Source organism: Anabrus simplex, chromosome 1 (genome assembly GCF_040414725.1).
Source record: "Anabrus simplex isolate iqAnaSimp1 chromosome 1, ASM4041472v1, whole genome shotgun sequence".
Classification (NCBI taxonomy): domain Eukaryota; kingdom Metazoa; phylum Arthropoda; class Insecta; order Orthoptera; family Tettigoniidae; genus Anabrus; species Anabrus simplex.
The window spans coordinates 1,249,054,877-1,249,073,804 of NC_090265.1; the positions used below are offsets into that span (position 1 = coordinate 1,249,054,877).

The 18,928-nt window shown below is 42.8% G+C and overlaps 1 protein-coding gene across 1 annotated transcript in view; it reads left to right on the plus strand.

Moving 5' to 3' along the window:
• The window catches only part of sog (short gastrulation), a 515,759-nt gene that overhangs the window by 401,652 nt on the left and 95,179 nt on the right, over positions 1-18,928 (plus strand). The window contains exon 3 of the mRNA XM_067137646.2: positions 8,761-8,893. Coding sequence (XP_066993747.1) covers positions 8,761-8,893 — 133 coding nt within the window. The remainder of the gene's footprint in view (positions 1-8,760; positions 8,894-18,928) is intronic.

Sequence of the window (18,928 nt, forward strand, 5' to 3'; positions counted from 1 at the left end):
GATCATCATCATCATCTGTTTACCCTCCAGGTTCGATTTTTCCCTCGAACTTAGCGAGGGATCCCACCTCTACCGCCTCAAGGGCAGTGTCCTGGAGCTTCAGACTCTTGGTCGGGGGATACAACTGGGGAGTATGACCAGTACCTCGCCCAGGCGGCCTCACCTGCAATGTTGAACAGGGGCCTTGTGGAGGGATGGGAAGATTGTAAGGGATAGGCAAGGAAGAGGGAAGGAAGCGGCCGTGGCCTTAAGTTAGGTACCATCCCGGCATTCGCCTGGAGGAGAAGTGGGAAACCACGGAAAACCACTTCCAGGATGGCTGAGGTGGGAATCGAACCCACCTCTACTCAGTTGACCTCCCGAGGCTGAGTGGACCTCGTTCCAGCCCTCGTACCACTTTTCAAATTTCGTGGCAGAGCCGGGAATCGAACCCGGACCTCCGGGGGTGGCAGCTAATCACGCTAACCACTACACCACAGAGGCGGACAATAATAATGATACGCTACTTTATTGTCACGCGGCATGGAACTACATTGCAGTACATTTATTTATTTTATGTTACTTTGCTTTTAATTTTTGTTAAGTTGAATGAATAATCGACAAACCGCATAACGCGAATAATTGGGAATTCACGGTATGTTCATTTCCTTTCTTCAGGCACTAACAATTTGTGAGATAATTCAGTCTTCACAGTTGCTCGCATGTCATCATTTAATTAGAATATTATTGGATTTAAGTCTCACTAAATAATGATACGCTTTTAAAAAAAAACAGAGTGTCTCAGATGTAGAGAACTGGCTTTTCGAGCTCAAAGATGCGGATTCGAATCTATCTCAGTTCAGTTGTACTGTATTTGAAAGTGCTAAAATACTCCGGTCTCGTATTAATATATTTACCGACACGTAAAAACAAGTCCTGTCCGGCAAAATTCCGGAAACCCGGCGCCTCTAAAGACCGTAATAGAAGTTATAGGGATGTAAAGCTATTATTATTATTATTATTATTATTATTATTATTATTATTATTATTATTTATATCGATCCCGTCCTAAAGTAAATGTGTAAATTTATCTCAAGCTGGCCGTCTGATAAACCGGAACGTATCATAGGGTATTCCAACTCTGAACTGAATGTGGAAAGGGATTCACTCAGCCTCACGAGGTCAACGAGAAGCAACGGATTCGGTCGAAGAAGTTAAAGAATTTGGCTCAGGAAATCATCACACAGACCACGTGACTATAGGTCTTCAATAGAGCTGTATGAACCACGGCGTTTTCTAACAATAAATCTCTTGAAGGACTTTGGATACGGAGAATACCGCGATCTTCTCGATTCTCAGTAGTTAGCCTGTGGACTTCTAAAAGAAGAGGTTTTGGTGAAACAATATTACGTCACTTGACGGACGGAGAATTTAGAGGACAATGAACTGCCATGACGTCATTATTTCGTTACTTATCCTTAGCTGCGGAACTCCAGCATCTCTCCACTTCTTGGCAGTTCCCACGCTGTTGTTGTTTGAGTTGTATTATGTAAGTTACAGACTGTCGCTCAAGTGGTTTCAGTTTTGATCGGATCCACGAAATACTTTCCCTTGAACCTGCTTCTTGAGAAGAAGAAAACTAGACTAGCGGACATTCTTAAAAGAGCTGTTATAATCTTTATTATTATGATGCCTCAGGTGCTTTGTGCTTTTTAATCGGAGAATGAAGCTTGTCAAGGTGATATGCCTTCAACTTAATATGATTTTATAATGACTTAATAATGAATCTTTCCGCCAGATGGTTGCGTGTTATTTGCATAGTGCGTGAGTAAAGCATTGCGCTCCCGGTGCTAAAGTTTGCAATAACCGAACACTGGCGTTAGTGACGTAAGCAGAAACTTGAATTGGAGATTGCTGGCAGTTTTCGAACATTTGTATACAAATACTGAATTTTGATACACGGTAGTGGTAAGAATTTTTGACACGCCTCCCATATGCCATACAGGAGAATGCTGGGTTTTTTTTTTTAGTTGTCTGTGTAAATGAATCCTAGAGGTATTATTTTCACCACTGGTCTAAAGATAGGCCCACGTGCTGAACTGATCAACCTGTTTTTGTAGAATCTGCGAGGAGCCTTTACCTACAAATTCTCCGTTGAACATCAAGTTGCATGTACCAGTCACGGAATCTAACTTGGGGCCCTCTGAACCGAAGTTCAGTACGCTGATCATTCAGCCAAGGGGTTGGACATCCAAAATTAGAAATTTAATAGAAAAATAATTTCGTTTTTTATTAACTAAGATATGGATCGCCATCTATCTAAGGTCTTAGTGGACATGGTTTACCGGGATTTTCCTCAATAACAAAATGTGCTACTAGCCTTGAATGTACTGAAAAAAAATCCAAGCAATCTGCGTACAGGCCATGGAGGCCCTTGGGGGAGTGGAAGATAAAAGCTTCGATTGTCCGTTACGTGTGATTAGAGTGTTTATCTTTATGCCCGGGTTCCTCTGGCACCACAAATTAACCTCATCCTCATTTTTGGTGCACGCTGAGTGCACCTCAAGGCCATGTGTCTCTCCAGAAGTGTAAAACTCACAACTACACTTCACACTTCCTGACGGCGAATGGAACCAGAACCCTTCCGGCTGAACCGAACACGCATTTACCCCTTCTGCTAGGCAGCCCCTGAAATCTGCTGACACTAGTATAGATATTTTGGCACAATTACTGGTCGACTGTGGCGAATTTCAATTTAGAATATATCGTCGATGAAGTGGAGATTTCGTCATCTTCCTGACAGCTCACAACAGCAATGACTGAGATGTGGTGTGTGTGTTGCCAATTCTCCATTCATCTTCATTGTGAGACGACTGGTCGCTGTGTCATGGCAAGCAGACGCCGGCAGTGTCGCGCAGAGAAAGGCACTAGTCATGGCAGATGTGATTAGTCTGCAAGTATTTTAATTAGACATAGGATGACTCCTGACCGCAATGTACTCACGGCTGCGTAGCTCATTCATTTCACACTGCAATTCCTGCTTCTAGTCATGGTGATATTAATATCAGCGTTACACCACTAGTCATTCACTGGTAAAGAATGTACTTGGGGAATATTTTATCTCTAACCTCAGCACTATGTGGTTTAGAATGGTTGGTTCAATGTTCGGCCGCCTCTGTGCTCAGCAAAGCGAATCTCATGTCTATGTGTCTCCCCAGAAGGGAAATTCCTTTTAAAAACTCGCCAACTTCCTGTATAAATTCGAATTTAACGTTCTCCTGGATGGCCAGTCCTGTTGTGTTGTTGTAGCGTGCCTATTTGTTACCTAGAAGCATCGAGTTCGATTCCCGATCAGTGCAGGTATGCAGGTACGTTAATCCTGGACCGAGGGCGGGAATAGGGTTCACTCACACCAACTGAGGAGTAGTCTGAAGTGAGAGGCACCGGAACCGGCCCCAAAAGTCAAACAGTGGGCTAAGGATGTCACTGCTGTATGAAGTAAGTGCACTTCCAGCTTCCGAGTTTAATTTTGTTTGTATTCAATTACAAAATGAACTGCATAGCCGCGACGGTAAAGCCGTGTTCACTCAACCTGGAAAGAGATGGGTTCGTTTCCCGGTCAGAAAGTTGAAAAATTTAGAAATGAATATTCTACGTTTACACCAGAAAAGAGTATGCCTACCAGGGTAATTCTTGGGGCAAAGACGGCCGGGCATACCGCTAACAACTCTATCTCACTTGGTGCCGAGGTGTCCTGGTCCGTAGCTGGATGGTCAGCGTCTTAAACTAGCGTGTAAGCTAGACTTTGGAGCGATAGGCTATTAATGCAGCTGAGGTCTTTCCCGATAAATACGAAACAAGTGGTAATTAAAAATGCAGAATAATTAAGGATTTCTTAAATATTTATCCCGTTAGGTGAGAAGTTTGTCTTCACATATTTTCGGCAGGAGTTTCACAATTTGATGAAGACTCAGTGAGAGCCATTCTCGCACACTGTCAGTAAATATGGGCTTGTACTAAACTTTCAAAATATCCCTAGTAAAAAAAAAAGAATGATGCACTGTTAGGTGTTTTGATTCCTCATCCCGAATGCTAGTTGGATCGCCAACAGATATCATTGATAACCTGGGCGCCGGGCTGCGTTGCTCAGACGGTTGAGGCGCTGGCCTTCTGAATCCATCTTGGCAGGTTCGATCCTGGCTCAGTCCGATGGTATTTGGAGGTGTTCAGATACGTCAGCCTCGTGTCGACAGATTTACTGGCACGTAAAGGAACTCCTGCGGGAGTAAATTCCGGCACCTCAGCATCCCCGAAAACCGTAAAAGTAGTTAGTGGGACGTAAAGGAAATAACATTATTATTATTATTATTATTATTATTATTATTATTATTATTATTATTATTATTATTATTATTATTATTATTATTGTCCCTTTGCTGGCGGGACCTAGTGTTTACAGTGCGCTATGTATTCTGGTATGGGCTAGAGCAATTTTTTTACTTTCATTGATCTGTCTCAGCTGTATCCTTGGCTTTGACAAAATAAGTGACTGAGGTATGAGTGATGCTAGTAATGCCATTCCTGCTGCAGCCAGTCCCTGCAATGAATGGTGTGAAACTGTTGCTCATAGGGTCGGTTGGTGCATGCATTTCAGTGGGCTTGGCAGACTGATATGTAATAGCAAGTTCTGGCTCGGTGAGGAAAGCAACGGGAAACTACCTCACTCCTTATTTCCCTAGTACACCTCTTCAGTGATACCTAGACCATCTATGACAGCTGATGGCAGAGCTGTTGAGGATCCAACCAGCCTTCGGGCTGAGGACTAAACATCCATTATTATTATTATTATTATTATTATTATTATTATTATTATTATTATTATTATTATTATTATTATTATTATTATTGTTGTTATTGTTGTTGTTGTTGTTGTTGTTGTTGTTGTTGTTATAACCTAGGCGTCACTGAAGAATCTTGTTATGTAAATGAGGATTGATGCAGTTTCCCATTGCTTTCCTCGCTGAGGTAGATGGTGCTATTACATATCAGTCCACAAAGACCACTGAAATGTATACACCAACCAATACTATCAGTGGCACTTATCATTCATCCCAGGACTGAATGCAAAAGGAAAGACGTTACTGGCACCGTTCAAAAAGTACCTCAGTCACTTTCATATTGTCAAGGCCAAGGAGAGACTGAGACAGGTCAATAAAAGTAACCAATTTATTCTAGCCCATACCAGAAGACGCAATACAGTGTAAGCACTATGTCTCACCTGAAATAGGTCTAAGCGGAACAAAATAAGTAGAGCCAAGTTCGGAAAATTCTGTATATTTTGAGGTTTGTTTGAGTTTGATTTAGGTTGTGTGTTTTCCCAGGATGGTAATATAGTAAGTGAGATTGAATCAAGGTGTCGTAAAGCTAATGCAGTGAGCTCGCAGTTGTTATCAGCAGTATTCTGTAAGAAGGAAGTCAGCTCCCAGACGAAACTATCTTTACATCGGTCTGTTTTCAGACCAACTTTGCTTTACGGGAGTGAAAGCTGGGTGGACTCAGGATATCTTATTCATAAGTTAGAAGTAACAGACATGAAAGTAGCGAGAATGATTGCTGGTACAAACAGGTGGGAACAGTGGCAGGAGGGAACTCGGAATGAGGAGATAAAGGCTAATTTAGGAATGAACTCGATGGATGAAGCTGTACGCATAAACCGGCTTCGGTGGTGGGGTCATGTGAGGCGAATGGAGGAGGATAGATTACCTAGGAGAATAATGGACTCTGTTATGGAGGGTAAGAGAAGTAGAGGGAGACCAAGACGACGATGGTTAGACTCTGTTTCTAACGATTTAAAGATAAAAGGTATACAACTAAATGAGGCCACAACACCGGTTGCAAATCGAGGATTGTGGCGACGTTTAATAAATTCTCAGAGGCTTGCAGACTGAACGCTGAAAGGCATAACAGTCTATAATGATAATGTATGTAATGTATGTAATGTTGATTTCGAATGAAGATCAACTGAAGATTTTTCTGTAATAGAAAGGTTTTGCTGTAGAACAAGCACCATAAACACGTCGGTTTATTAAAGAATAACTGAATGCAAGAATAACTTTACAGAACTGATGGCTACAGTGCCTAAAGCCCCTAAGATCAAGCAGTAGCAACCTCTTCTAGATGTGACACAGGTTCTAGCTATTGTTATTGGAATTTGTGTTAAGTGAAAGGGCAGGGAAAGTTGAAAGATGCCCAGTTGAGACACAGTTCAGGTCTAAGAATACCTTGGCAGCATAGATTTGCAGTTGTAAGTACAATCATTCCGTTATAAACGCCACAACAATGAACGTGTGTGGTTTGTTTTGATCCCAGACTTGGACACTTGTTAAGAGTGCAGTATATTTATAGTATAAGGACATGCATTACATAATGAAGACTTTAGCTAAAACTTGTTTGAAAGTGGCTGGTGTGAATTTCCTCGAACAGACTTGAGAACCGGCAGAAGTACCTGAGGCGGTAGTCTGTGTTTGCAAGTTGCCTATAATGATAATAACTTGTCGATATAATTACCAGGAGGCACTGCAGTGGCGGCTTGTTTAAGAATTCACAGAGAAGCTTTGCCTGCGGTATTCGCCGACTAGCCACTTTATACAGGGTGTACGGAAATAACCATCGAATGATCAAATGGGCCGTTACGAAGAGGAGCGAGACATAATGGAAATGGGTAATGACTCTGTGGCTTGCCTTAAACTACATTAAGCTATTATCCTATTATGAGTTACAGAATCAGCTTTTTTCCTAATGCTAATTAATTTTAACTTTAAGTTCAGTGCAATGGAATGATTCGCCCGGAAGGACGTCGGTTCGATTCCCGGTCAGGAAGTCATAACATTTAAGAAACGAGATTTCTATATCTGGAGGTGCGTTTTATCCTGAAATTCACTCAGCCTACACCAAAAATGAGTACCAGGTCAATCGCTGGGAGCAAAGGAGACCACTCGACCCCATCAAGTGCCGAGGTTACGGATAGTGGAAGCCTTTACCTTCCATCCGTCCAAAGATTTTCATGGCCTGTACGGAGATGACTTTGATTTCCTTTTTTGTAACGGAATACAAAGGGCACTAGGAAAGTTTTGCAATACGCAAAAACTGTTGGCTGGACACCCCTGTTATGATGAGGGATGAAAATAGGGGTGAAAAACGGTCTAGAAGACAGCAAGGTGTGACCTTCACACCAGTTGTTACCAAACAGTGGGACTGAAAGCAAGTTAAGGTGTCACTGTGGTCTAAAGGTGAATATCGCGCAATTATCCGCTACAATTTTGCTCGTGAATAAACTGTTGACCAGTGCCTGGAGGAAATGACTCCAGTTACTGCGAAGTGATACAGTGAGACTTGTCTGCCTCAGGTCATCCAGGATCTCAAGCAGCTCCGTCCAAAGTCACGGCTCAACATGTGGCTCTTGCATCACGACAATGCTCCAGCACATCGTGCTAATGTAACAGTCGATTTTCTTGCCAGATCAGGGCTGACTGTGCTTGATCACTCTCCATACAGTCCTGATCTTGCCCCATGTGACTTCGCACTCTTACGGGAAGTGAGGATGAAGCTGAAAGGGCGGCCTTTTGCATCCGACGAGGAGCTTCTGGCAGCATGGGATCAAGAGTGTGGAAATGTAACCGAAGAAAAGTGGCAGAGTTGGTTCAGTGACTGGTTTCGACGTATGGAGAAGTGTATTGAGTGTGGTGGAAATTATTTTGAAGGAAGTCTAAAGCGTTCACTCACATTGCAAAACTTTCGTAGTGTCCTTTGTATTGCTCTGGCACCTAACACGACTGCTTCCTTTCGGAAGCTGACCATTGTATAATACAAACACACGCGCTAAAACAGCCAGGATCTATTGTGTTGAACAGACTAAGTACTTAATTCAGCCGTTGACCATGATGTTTCAAGTCTCTAATCTAATCATATTCTTCTTCTTATTATTATTATTCTTAGTGAAGGTTGGCAGCCACTGAGGAGTAACTGTTCCTATTTTGCACAACGCGTATCAATATTGTGGTAGACGCAATTCTTCTAGTGTCGCTTACATTTAAAATATGTGCGCGCAAAGTTTTTCTGAGTGTGAGGGGCGGTTGAACGGAGGAGATTTAACAGGCATTGGGGGACTATTATTTTTAGTAAGTAATCTCCGTACAGGCCGTGAAGGCCTTTGGAGGAGTGGAAGTTAATAGGCCCCCACTATCCGCAACCTTGGCACTAAGTGCGAGAGAGAGATTAGCTCTATGAATACACCCCTGTCCAATCTCATCGTCACCATAAGACCGCGAGTTAGTGAAACGTAAAACCAATATGAACATTTATTAGAAAGTCGTGGTGATCACTAAAGATACATTCAATGGACTGTTATAGTTTCCCGTTGCTTTGTTCGCCGAATCATGAGGTGTTATTACATATCAGTCTGCTACTCACATAACTGGTCCTATGATCTAGTAGCTCAGACGGTAGAGTGCTGCCTTTCTGAGCCCGAGTTGGCAGGTATTTAATTTCGTCGTAAGCTAAATTAACAGCTCTAGCAATACCTTCATACTTTATGTAATGTTATATTTCAGCTCTCTACAACACAAGAAGACTTATGTTTTCCTCTTGTGTGTTTCATTCCCGGTGCTACGGCAGGCTTTTCTTCGGGCTCCGTCCAGATCTACCCCGCCTGCAGGTTCCTTGTCATCACTCAGGTTCACACACATCTTCTTGTTCTGAGAACTATCTCTCCTTATGTTTCAGAGCCAGAAGAAACGGCGAGTAGTGGCCCACGTGCAGTGCCGGAACATAAAGGACGAGTGTCCTATACCCAGCTGCCCGGAACCCGTGCTCCACCCTGGTCGCTGCTGCAAAACATGTCCAGGAGACGAGCCAAGTAAGTGATACAGTAACTTCAGAGAGCTTTGACTCTCGCGATATCCTTGGCAAACATTATTGTTACACCATCAGTGGTTTCTTTTTACATGTAACTGATGTTTGTACGATATACGAACATGGTTAAGTAAGGTAATAAGGACTCCCACATGTGAATTGTTCTCAATTTCATTCCAAAATGAAACAGGCATATCACTGTTTGATCTCAAGGCCATAAGGCTGCATGTGATGTCAACTGCTATTGAAAGTGAAATGACATGATTATTTGTACATGCTTACATACTTCATCATAGACTGTTATGCCTTTCAGCGTTCAGTATGTAAGCTTCTGCGAGTCTACTAAGCGCCTACACAATATTTCCTGCGAGTCTAACCATCGTTACCCTGATCTCCCTTTACTTTTCTTACCCTCCATGGTCGAGTCCATTATTTTCCTCCATTCACCTCAAATGACCGCATCACAGAATCCGGCTTATACTTATCGAATTTATTTCTGCCCGCCTCTGTGGTGTACTGGTTAGTGTGATTAGCTGCCACCCCCGGAGGCCCGGGTTGGATTCCCGGCTCTGCCACGAAATTTGAAAAGTGGTACGAGGGATGGAACGGGGTCCACTCAGCCTCGGGAGGTCAACTGAGCAGAGGTGGGTTCGATTCCCACTTCAACCATCCTGGAAGTGGTTTTCCGTGGTTTCCCACTTCTCCAGGTAAATGCCGATATGCTACCTAACTTAAGGCCACGGCCGCTTCCTTCCCTCTTCCTTGTCTATCCCGTCCAATCTTCCCATTCCCCGCAAGGCCCCTGTTCGGCATAGCAAGTGAGGCCCCCTGGGTGAGGTACTGGTCATCCTCCCCAATTGTATCCCCGACCCGATGTCTGAAACTCCAGGACACTGCTCTTGAGGCGGTAGAGGTGGTATCTCTCGCTGAGTCCGACGGAAAAACCGACCCTGGAGAGTAAGCAGATTCAGAAAGAAAGAAAGAAAGAAAGAAAGAAAGAAAGAAAGAAAGAAAGAAAGAAAGAATTTATTCCTATCAGCCTGTATCTCCTGATTCCCAGTACCCTCCTGCCGTTGTTCCCACCTGTTTGTGCCAGAAATCATTCTCGCTACTTTCATGTTTGTTACTTCCAACTTATGAATAAGATATCCTGAGGCCGCCTAGCTGTCACTCGTGTACGGCAAAGTCGGTATGAAAATAGACCGATGTAAAGATAGTTTCGTCCCAGAACTCACTTCGTTGCTATAGAATACCATTCATTGATCGCAACTGCAAGCTCACTGAACTAACTTTGTTGCATCTTGATTACACATCCTAAATAACAATAATAATAATTTATTCACTTACGAATTTTAGAAAAGTGGTATCATTGTAATATTCTCCTAAAATAATCTCCACTGTCATTTTCGTTAGCGTAAAAGATCTTGTTAAATTTTAGCTAGTTACGTGAAAGTAACAGGCACTGTGTGTATATAACTATCATATTCCACTAAGTACGAGAAAATAATTCGTTGCTGGAGGGTTCATCACGCACATAGAGTAATATGAAGCTATGAAAATAAACTTGCCCAAGGGCTGTTCGTCTTGAGGTTGTTATCCCTCCTTCGAGAGAGCGCACTACTTCACTTGATATTAGTATTTATAGAAGGCCTTGCCATCTCCTCGGATTATGAGAGGCATGGCCATCATTACGCAAATAAAACTGTTTGATATTAGTTGCCAGAGATCTGGTACATGCTCAGAAATGGCTCTGACTCATCATCACTAAATCTTGTTGTCGCGTTCACCTTTTGAGTGCTGTAAAACGTAAAGTGACCGTATTCCCTCCTCCTGTCTGCCATCAAGTGCGGCACTTGAGGTTTCGACCGGCGCTCCTTGGATGGTGATTTATTAAAATGATTTGTCAATCTTCGCTGTCTGGTCAGGAAATACTTCAAGTTTCCGTTACAAAATAAAATAAAATGGATCAAAAATAGAGTACATTAGCTTCCGCGTACAGGCATTTTGTTTTTGACGCCATTTAGGCGGCATGCGTGTCAATTTCGACGTTCTGTTTTACGTTACCAGATGGTAGATAAACGGATCTTTGGTTTAGTTTTATTTAGTTTTGTCGTATAAACATTCAACTGTGTCAGCGGAGATCTTTAACATGCTGTCATAGTACGAATGGAGTGCCGAATAGACTTTTCTCTGCCCTTACAAAATACAACAAATTCTGCCTAGTATGAACCCGACATTCTACCGCTGATCAACAGAGGGAGTTTTTAGCTGTGGTGGTGGTGATTATTGCTGTTAAGAGGAAGTACAACTAGGCAACTATCCTCTATATAACACTAACCAGAGAGAGAAATGGAAGGGATCTGACTCTTTGAAAAATGAAGGTATCAGCGAAAGAATAAACAAGGGTCATGAATGGTGTGAAAATGAAAGACTCCCTAGGCCTCACAACCTAATACCGTCTGGGTCGGAAAAGAATAATAGTCGACCAAGGGAGGTTGGATAGGATAGATGAAAGGGAGGAGCCTGGCACAAGTAAGGGGTAGCAATTCAAGGACTCAGCTCAGGCCCCCGTGGTCGCCAACCCACGCTCCCAAGTTGAGAGCCCCTGGTGTCCTTTTTAATTGCCTCGTACGACAGGCAGGGGATACGTGGGTGTTATTCTACCGCCACCACCCACAGGGCGAGAAGTTTTTAACGTGCCAGAAGCCAGGGTCCTGTAGTTGTACAACACCTTCAAATATTATTGAACTCAACTGGAATCGAACCCGCTATCTTAAAAGTACAGTGAATAACCGACTGCGACACTGAGGTCAGCATGCTGTGGCTTTTTATATCGTACTTGATGGAGGTGCGTATTTTGCGGTCAGGGGCCCATGAGCCCACGACGCTCCGCAAAACAAGCTCCTTAAAGGTTGAATACTGTCAGGGCGAGTGAAATACCATAAAATTTACACGCACTGACACTGTACAACAGATAATACTGCAAATCAATACTCCTCACTCATATGCTTTAGATGTGTGATGCGGGAAGTTTCTAATCATTAACAAATCCTTCTCCTAGGATTTTTGAAAAGTATTTTCTTCCCTGGGAAACGGGGAGGTTATTGATGTCACACATAATGTAGCCTACAAGTAACTTTCTCGCATTTTTAATAATTCCTTCACTATAATTCATTTCCCTTGGCATACTTTGTAAAAAAAGCCTCCACTACTCGGTTTAAAAGCGTACTACTGCGCCACATTTGTAACCATATCAGTTGGCACCACTCACTACTACCAATAGCTGATAAATCTTTGAGTCCACCGTTGAGGTCAAGGCGATAGTCTAACAACTTCACACCCATTTGCACCGGGTTCCACTAATTTGAGATTGGTTTAAAGGATACCTGAGGGGGAGAAGGGGATTAAAATTCTAGTCTCAGCTTCGTAGATATGCTTTCCATGGTTACTTACTTCATCTCCACGTAAATGCCGAAAGAGTATTTAAACCACGGCTGAATCGTTTCGGAAGGGCGTCGTAGCTTACTGCAACGTGATCAAAAATGGTCACTGGTGTTTTATGCACTCGTTTTACCACAGGCCTATGCCCATAGCTCTTCATGCTCCGAGTTGAAAGGTCAGTCCTCTCGCGCGCTAGTTGTAAGGCGGCAATGTGTGTGAATAATGGCATAAATGCACTCGAGAGAATATTATTTTATTTTTCTCGACATCGTTATGCCCAACTGTGGAGCACGCTTGAACTTATTTAGATGATGATTTTGCTTTCTTCTCTTCTCAAAATCTCGTCATCCTCTCACTGAATTCAGTATCCAGTATTCGGGAGATAGTAGGTTTGAACCCCGCTGTCGGCAGCCCTGAAGATGGTTTTCCGTGGTTTCCCATTTTCACACCAGGCAAATGCTGGGGCTGTACCTTGATTAAGGCCACGGCCGCTTCCTTCCCACTCCTAGCCCTTCCCTGCCCCATCGTCGCCATAAGACCTAACTGTGTCGGTGCGACGTAAAGCAACTAGCAAAAAAAACCTCTCACTGAAATTCTTCTTACGTTCTTCTGTCCAGGTTTTATTAGTTCTAGCTTTTGGCTTCGCGAAACAATGATTACTAATCAGTCTTCTGAAAGCAGATCGGTTCTTCACAGTTTCCTGGTTGATGTTGATTTACTGAAGATCTGATTCTATTTCATTTAGCCAGTTGTTCTTGACTTTCAGTGTGAGGGCAAGATTTAAAATTCTTTTGGTCAGTCTATCACTGTTCATTCTGAGAATGTGACCATAGAATTTCAACCTCTTTTTTCTGATAGTGTCTAAGATTTTTTCAGTATAGCAAAAGAATTCATGAGATTTCCTTTTCATCCATACTCCCTCTATGCAGACTGGGCCGAAAATTGTCCGTATTTTTTTTCTTTCTTGCTTTTCTATATCTTTTATGAGTGATCTACCGTCGTCAATGATTAAAGTTTCCGATGCGTATCATGTTTCATGTTTTGTTACTGTATTATAATGTCTTAGTTTTGTTTTCCGAGATAATGATTTTTTTGTTATGTGTGTTCCGAGTGATTCGATATGCTTTCTGTAATTTAGTAATTCTCTCCTTATTTGCTTCTCGATTTAATCCAGAAGGTTGAATGATTTCTCCAAGGCATTTGAATTTATTTACTCGGAAAATTTGTCCATATTTAGTCACCATAGCTTGCCCAAATAGAAACCGAGAAGCTCCTTCCATGTACTGGTTTTTTCATATGATACTTGAAGTTCTGTTTAGGTTGCAGTTTCATTTAGGTTTCCGAGGGAGTGGGTTGCTTCTTGCCTTAGAAAGAATTTCCAGGTCGTCTGCAAACGCTAGATACCACACGTGAATTCTGTTTTTCTGTTGCTTTTTATCATTGTTATTTTTTAAGTACGGCATATGGGGGCGTGATTAGCTGCTGCCCCCCCTACCCCCCAAAAAAGACTGACGCACGAATCCTGGTCGATCCTAGGTTGAAGATTTAATCTCAAAAATCGCGTTTCGTCAGGAAGGGCCTTAAACCCAGGACAACAACTAAAATGAGCTTGCGGGGCAGAGTGGCTCAGAAGATTGAGGCCTGGCCCTCTGACCCCAACTTGGTAGGTTCGATCCTGGCTCAGTCCGGTAGTATTTGAAGGTGCTCAAGTACGTCAGCCTCGTGTCGGTAGATTTACTGGCACGTAAAATAACTTCTGTGGGACTAAATTCCGACACCTCTGCGTCTCTGAAGACCGTAAAAGTAGTTTGTGGCACGTAAAGCAAATAACATTAATTAAAATGAGTCTGGGTGGCTCCAGTGACCCCAGAAATAACTGGGATAAGCTGAAGAGAGTTAAGTACAGCATTTTCTTAGATATAACCCGATGGCACTACAGCTCTTGAAGGTCTTTGCCCTACCAAGCGACCGCTGCTCAGCCTGAAGGGCTGCAGATTACGAGGGTCGTGTGGTCAGCACGACGAAACTTCTCGGCCGTTATTCTTGGCTTTCTAGACCGGGATTTTCTTAAATGTAGTAGTATATAAAATTTTCTTTTGTCCTTTATCTCGTTTCGCTATAATTGCGTTTTGAAGAGAGCAACGTTTTACATTCAGACGTAGCCATTCGCACTGCTGTGCCTTGTCTGTACTCACTGAACCTGCTGTTGTTGCGTCATCTGCCCTGAACTTTCACGCGTGCTCGTTCTGGTGGTATTTCAGCTTGCCATAACTAGCCTGCTGGTTTCTCACCAAGGCGGCTGCAGTTCGTTTCCCAGCCAATGCATGGGAAATTTTGAAATGAAGTATCACGTCGCTGTGACTCGGACTTCACGTAAAACTGTAAGTCCCATGGCTATAACCACAATACAGCCACGCAAAACTATAAGCTTGTTTTCAATATTCTAAGTCGCTTCAATGAAATAACAACGCAAAATGTTCGACACTAGAAAATATCCACGGCCTGTTTCCAGTCATTCGCCCGGGTCAGGAATGGAATGAATGAGTCCCCCTTCTAGCGGCGAGGATAGGAATTGTGCCAGCTGACGAAGCCTGTCACACTCCTCTGGGCCGATGATTAATGACTTACAAATGAAATGAAATGAAATTGGAGAGTGTCGCTGGAATGAAAGATGGCAGGGAAAACTGGAGTACCCGGAGAAAAACCAGTCCCACCTCCGCTTTGTCCATCACAAATCTCACATCGAGTGACCGGGATTTGAACGACGGAGCCCAGCGGTGAGAGTCAGGCACTCAGAGAATTTTTTTAACAAGGCTGTATCGGGGTCACGGCCGCAAATGTTGATGTAAAATACTTATCATGTTATAAGTATTGTAGAAATAAAGTATCTAGCCGGTATGGGTTTGACACTTGTACTCAAATTGATGCATCTACAAGACTCAAAGGTGCAAATTATTTTCTACCACGGACTCAGAGCTGGGGCTCCAGCAGCGTGGAATTCGCCTCACAACGCTTGACCGCTTGAACTTTGAGGCAGGGGTGTAATGGAAGGGGAACGGTTCCTCCATGAGTTTTGAGCAAAAATACCGATTTTTGTATTTTAAAAGTCTGAATAAACTGAAAATTACTTTTTAAATACAATAAATGATGAACTGTTTTATTTTGTGAACTGGAATAACGTAAGTATTTATGGGATTTATAAAGGTTAAACAATAGCAATAAAATAACGCCGCTGTCACATAGTATTTTGTAAGTGAAATCACATGCAAAGGGCTCAAAACTCGCCATTTTGTTCTCAATTGTCAAAAGATTTTCGGGGAAGGAACCTCAGATACCCCGCTATACTATACCCCTCACCCCCCCCCCCCTCATACATACTGTACCCTCACGCCTAAATTTACCAGAATACTGCTGCTTTGAAAGGCTACACATACATCTTTTGACGCTCGACATTGGTGATATTGTACTTTTTGGAATCCTGATAAACCTTCGAATGCGTTTTCGATCATTTTGAAGCCATTTATTGTCGCGATATTTTGCGAAAGAAAGACAGCTTTCAAACTTCTTCGCACCATCATTTTTTCGAATGTTCACTGTTTGTAGTTCTGCTGAATACTTGTAGAACTTACAATACCTCACTCGACGTCCTACCACACTAATTGTTGTCCGCGCGGCACGGCGAATTTAGTACCTTAAGATGGCAGCACTATCGCATCACCCGATGACGTCATAGCTAGGTCAGACTGTTGTTGCTAGATAAATTCATCCTTTACAATGAGGTATTGGACACTATCGTCGCAGGTGTTGTCTAAATATGATATCACCGAGCTCGATAGCTGCAGTCGCTTAAGTGCGGCCAGTGTCCAGTAATCGGGAGATAGTGGATTTGAGCCCCACTGTCGGGAGCCCGGAAGATGGTTTTCCGTGGTTTCTCATTTTCACACCAGGCAAATGCCAGGGCTGTACCTTAATTAAGGCCACGGCCGCTTCCTTCCAATTCCTAGGCCTTTCCTATCTCATCGTCGCCATAAGACCTAGCTGTATCGCTGCGACGTAAAAAGCAAATTTCGATTTGAATACTAATATTTTCACGTTTTTACCAAGAACGGTTCCGAAACTATGGACTATTTTACGTCAAAAATTCAAAAGTGATAAAACTTCTGAATATCATATCCATTCTAGTTATCTTACAATGTGAATATGGCCCCTTGTAATGAGCTACTGCTCGTGCAGCGACGGTGCTGTGTTACAAGGCGGAAGTATAACCTCATGAAATTTTATGCCATCGAGAAAAGATCTTACAGAATGTGTTCCGTTAGAACTGGTGAGGAGAAACCTGTTCCTATTTCCTCACGTATTGAACATTTTCTTCCATTTAACGAGCTTCTATGAATGTTCTTGACAGAAAAGGTAAAAGGTTTACGAATATCTGGGACATCTTCACTTATTTATATTTCTGAACCGTGTCTCAAGGCGGCTGATGTTTGTTGCTATGTTGAAATAGTCCGGCTGGAACGAAGACATCTATTAAAAGTTGTCAAGAAAGCGATGAGCAGATACAAGGCATTCTTATTCAAAAGGCCATGCTCTGGACTTTGGAAACGTGTGCTGCGGAGGTTCGTGAACCCTGTGCCAGCAAGGCTGTGTGCTAATAAGCCTTGTCCACCCGTCGCGCGGAGGTGTGGCGGGTCGTGTTCAGGAGGCAGCCAAGCATAGCCTACGTGATTCAGCACGCGTGCCGCTCTTCACATGCTGTCTCTTTCATATTCATTCTTTTTCTTTTTATAGAACTTTTTATATATTATATCCACGTGGCCTCTTAGGTGTGGTATACTGCTCATCTCGGAAAGCGAGTATTTCTCGTTCTGAGTACCGTAGCCCTGTTTATCTCTCTGCACCTTCCTGTATCCGGCACGTGAGTGTCTCAACGTTACGGTTTACAGCTCCACCACAATAAGATTAAGTATGGTAGGACGTAGAAAGAGAGTGGCCGCTTCCGTCACCCCTTTCGTACAGACCAAAGTGTGCTACAGTTCTCATCTTGAAGCCACACATAGGCTATGTTGGCAGTGGTTGAAAACGGATTCAAGGAGGGCATGCAATTCGTGTTAAGAGACTTCCTACAATTATAATAACATCACCACAACATGAAAAATAAACTTAGTATCACCCGTATTCTTAAAATAGTTCATTCTCCTACTCCCACCCCCCAACCACATCCAATCAACCCTTAATATTTCCGGCTTTAAACTGTAGTTTACTGCATACAGCGCGTAATAACTATATTCCATCAAATAAATTCCCAGAAGGGAACCATATTTTAACGTCACCGATTGCGAATTTTTTAAAAAATATAAAAGCCAAAGGCATGCATTTATACTAGTGGAAGTAAATATCTCCCCTAGTCCTAAAAAATCTTGTAGTGGTGTCTCAAACGTTCATTAGCCGCCCAAGTCTTGTAAACGTGTGAAAAGTAAAGATGCAAGTGAAGAGTGAAAAGAAGCAACTCGTTGACCGTCTGAACTGACAGATATCCGGGAGGCTATTAAACAATCTAGAATTTAAACCTAACTTCGTTCATAAACGTAAATGTTTTTTTAAAATTTCCTTACAGCACTAATCTTAAAAGATATGTAACTTCAGTCAAACAATCAGTCAACACTGATCTGCATTCAGGGCTGCCTTCAGATGGTAGATTCCTTATCAATTGTTTGTCTAGTCTTTTCTTAAATGATTTCAAAGAAATCGGAAACGGTAATTCCCTTAATGTTATTAGGTGCAATTATTCTCTCTCCGAAGCCTCCGTGGTTCAGGCGGCAGCGCGGAGGCCTCTCACCGCTAGGTTCCGTGGTTCAAATCCCGGTCACTCAATGTGAGATTTGTGCTGGGCAAGGTGGAGGCGGGACAGGGTTTTCTCCGGGTACTCGGGTTTTCCCTGTCATCTTTCATTGCAGCAATACTTTCCAATATCATTTCATTTCATCCGTCAGTCATTAATCATTGCCCCAGAGGAGTGCGACAGGCTTGGGCAGCCGGCACAGTTCCTATCCTCGCCTCTAGATGGGGGCTTATTTATTCCATTCCTGGCCCGGTCAAATGACTGGAAACAGGCTGTGGATTTTCATTCTCTCTCCGATAACTTACTATGGGAAAATTCCAACTATTGCTTTGAGAACAATAATATAGGCCTACATATAAAATAGTGGCAGTTGCATTCTGCAAAAGCTCACGGTGTAAAATTGTGATCCTGTGATGAGTGTTTCGGTCAGTGTAAGTTATATTAATTGGGACTTTTTAAGAAAGTTGCTAATATTTTACTAAAATGAAAGTTGAACAGGAGATAAAACCACAAAAATTCACTTATAGTTGTACGTGACTGTTGCTATAGTGATCATAGCTTCGAAAATATTAACCAAAGGGGCGTGAATTTTAATTTCAAAAAGCCCACATACATTGACCGGAAGTCGAACTGCGGCCGCCATGGTGAAAAACCAGTGGCTATGCTCCTCGGCTCTCATGCCCTACTATGTCGCCAATAAAAAAAATTCCATTCCGTAACCTGAAGGGGTAAGGCGGGCCTCTTAAAGGGTAACGCCCC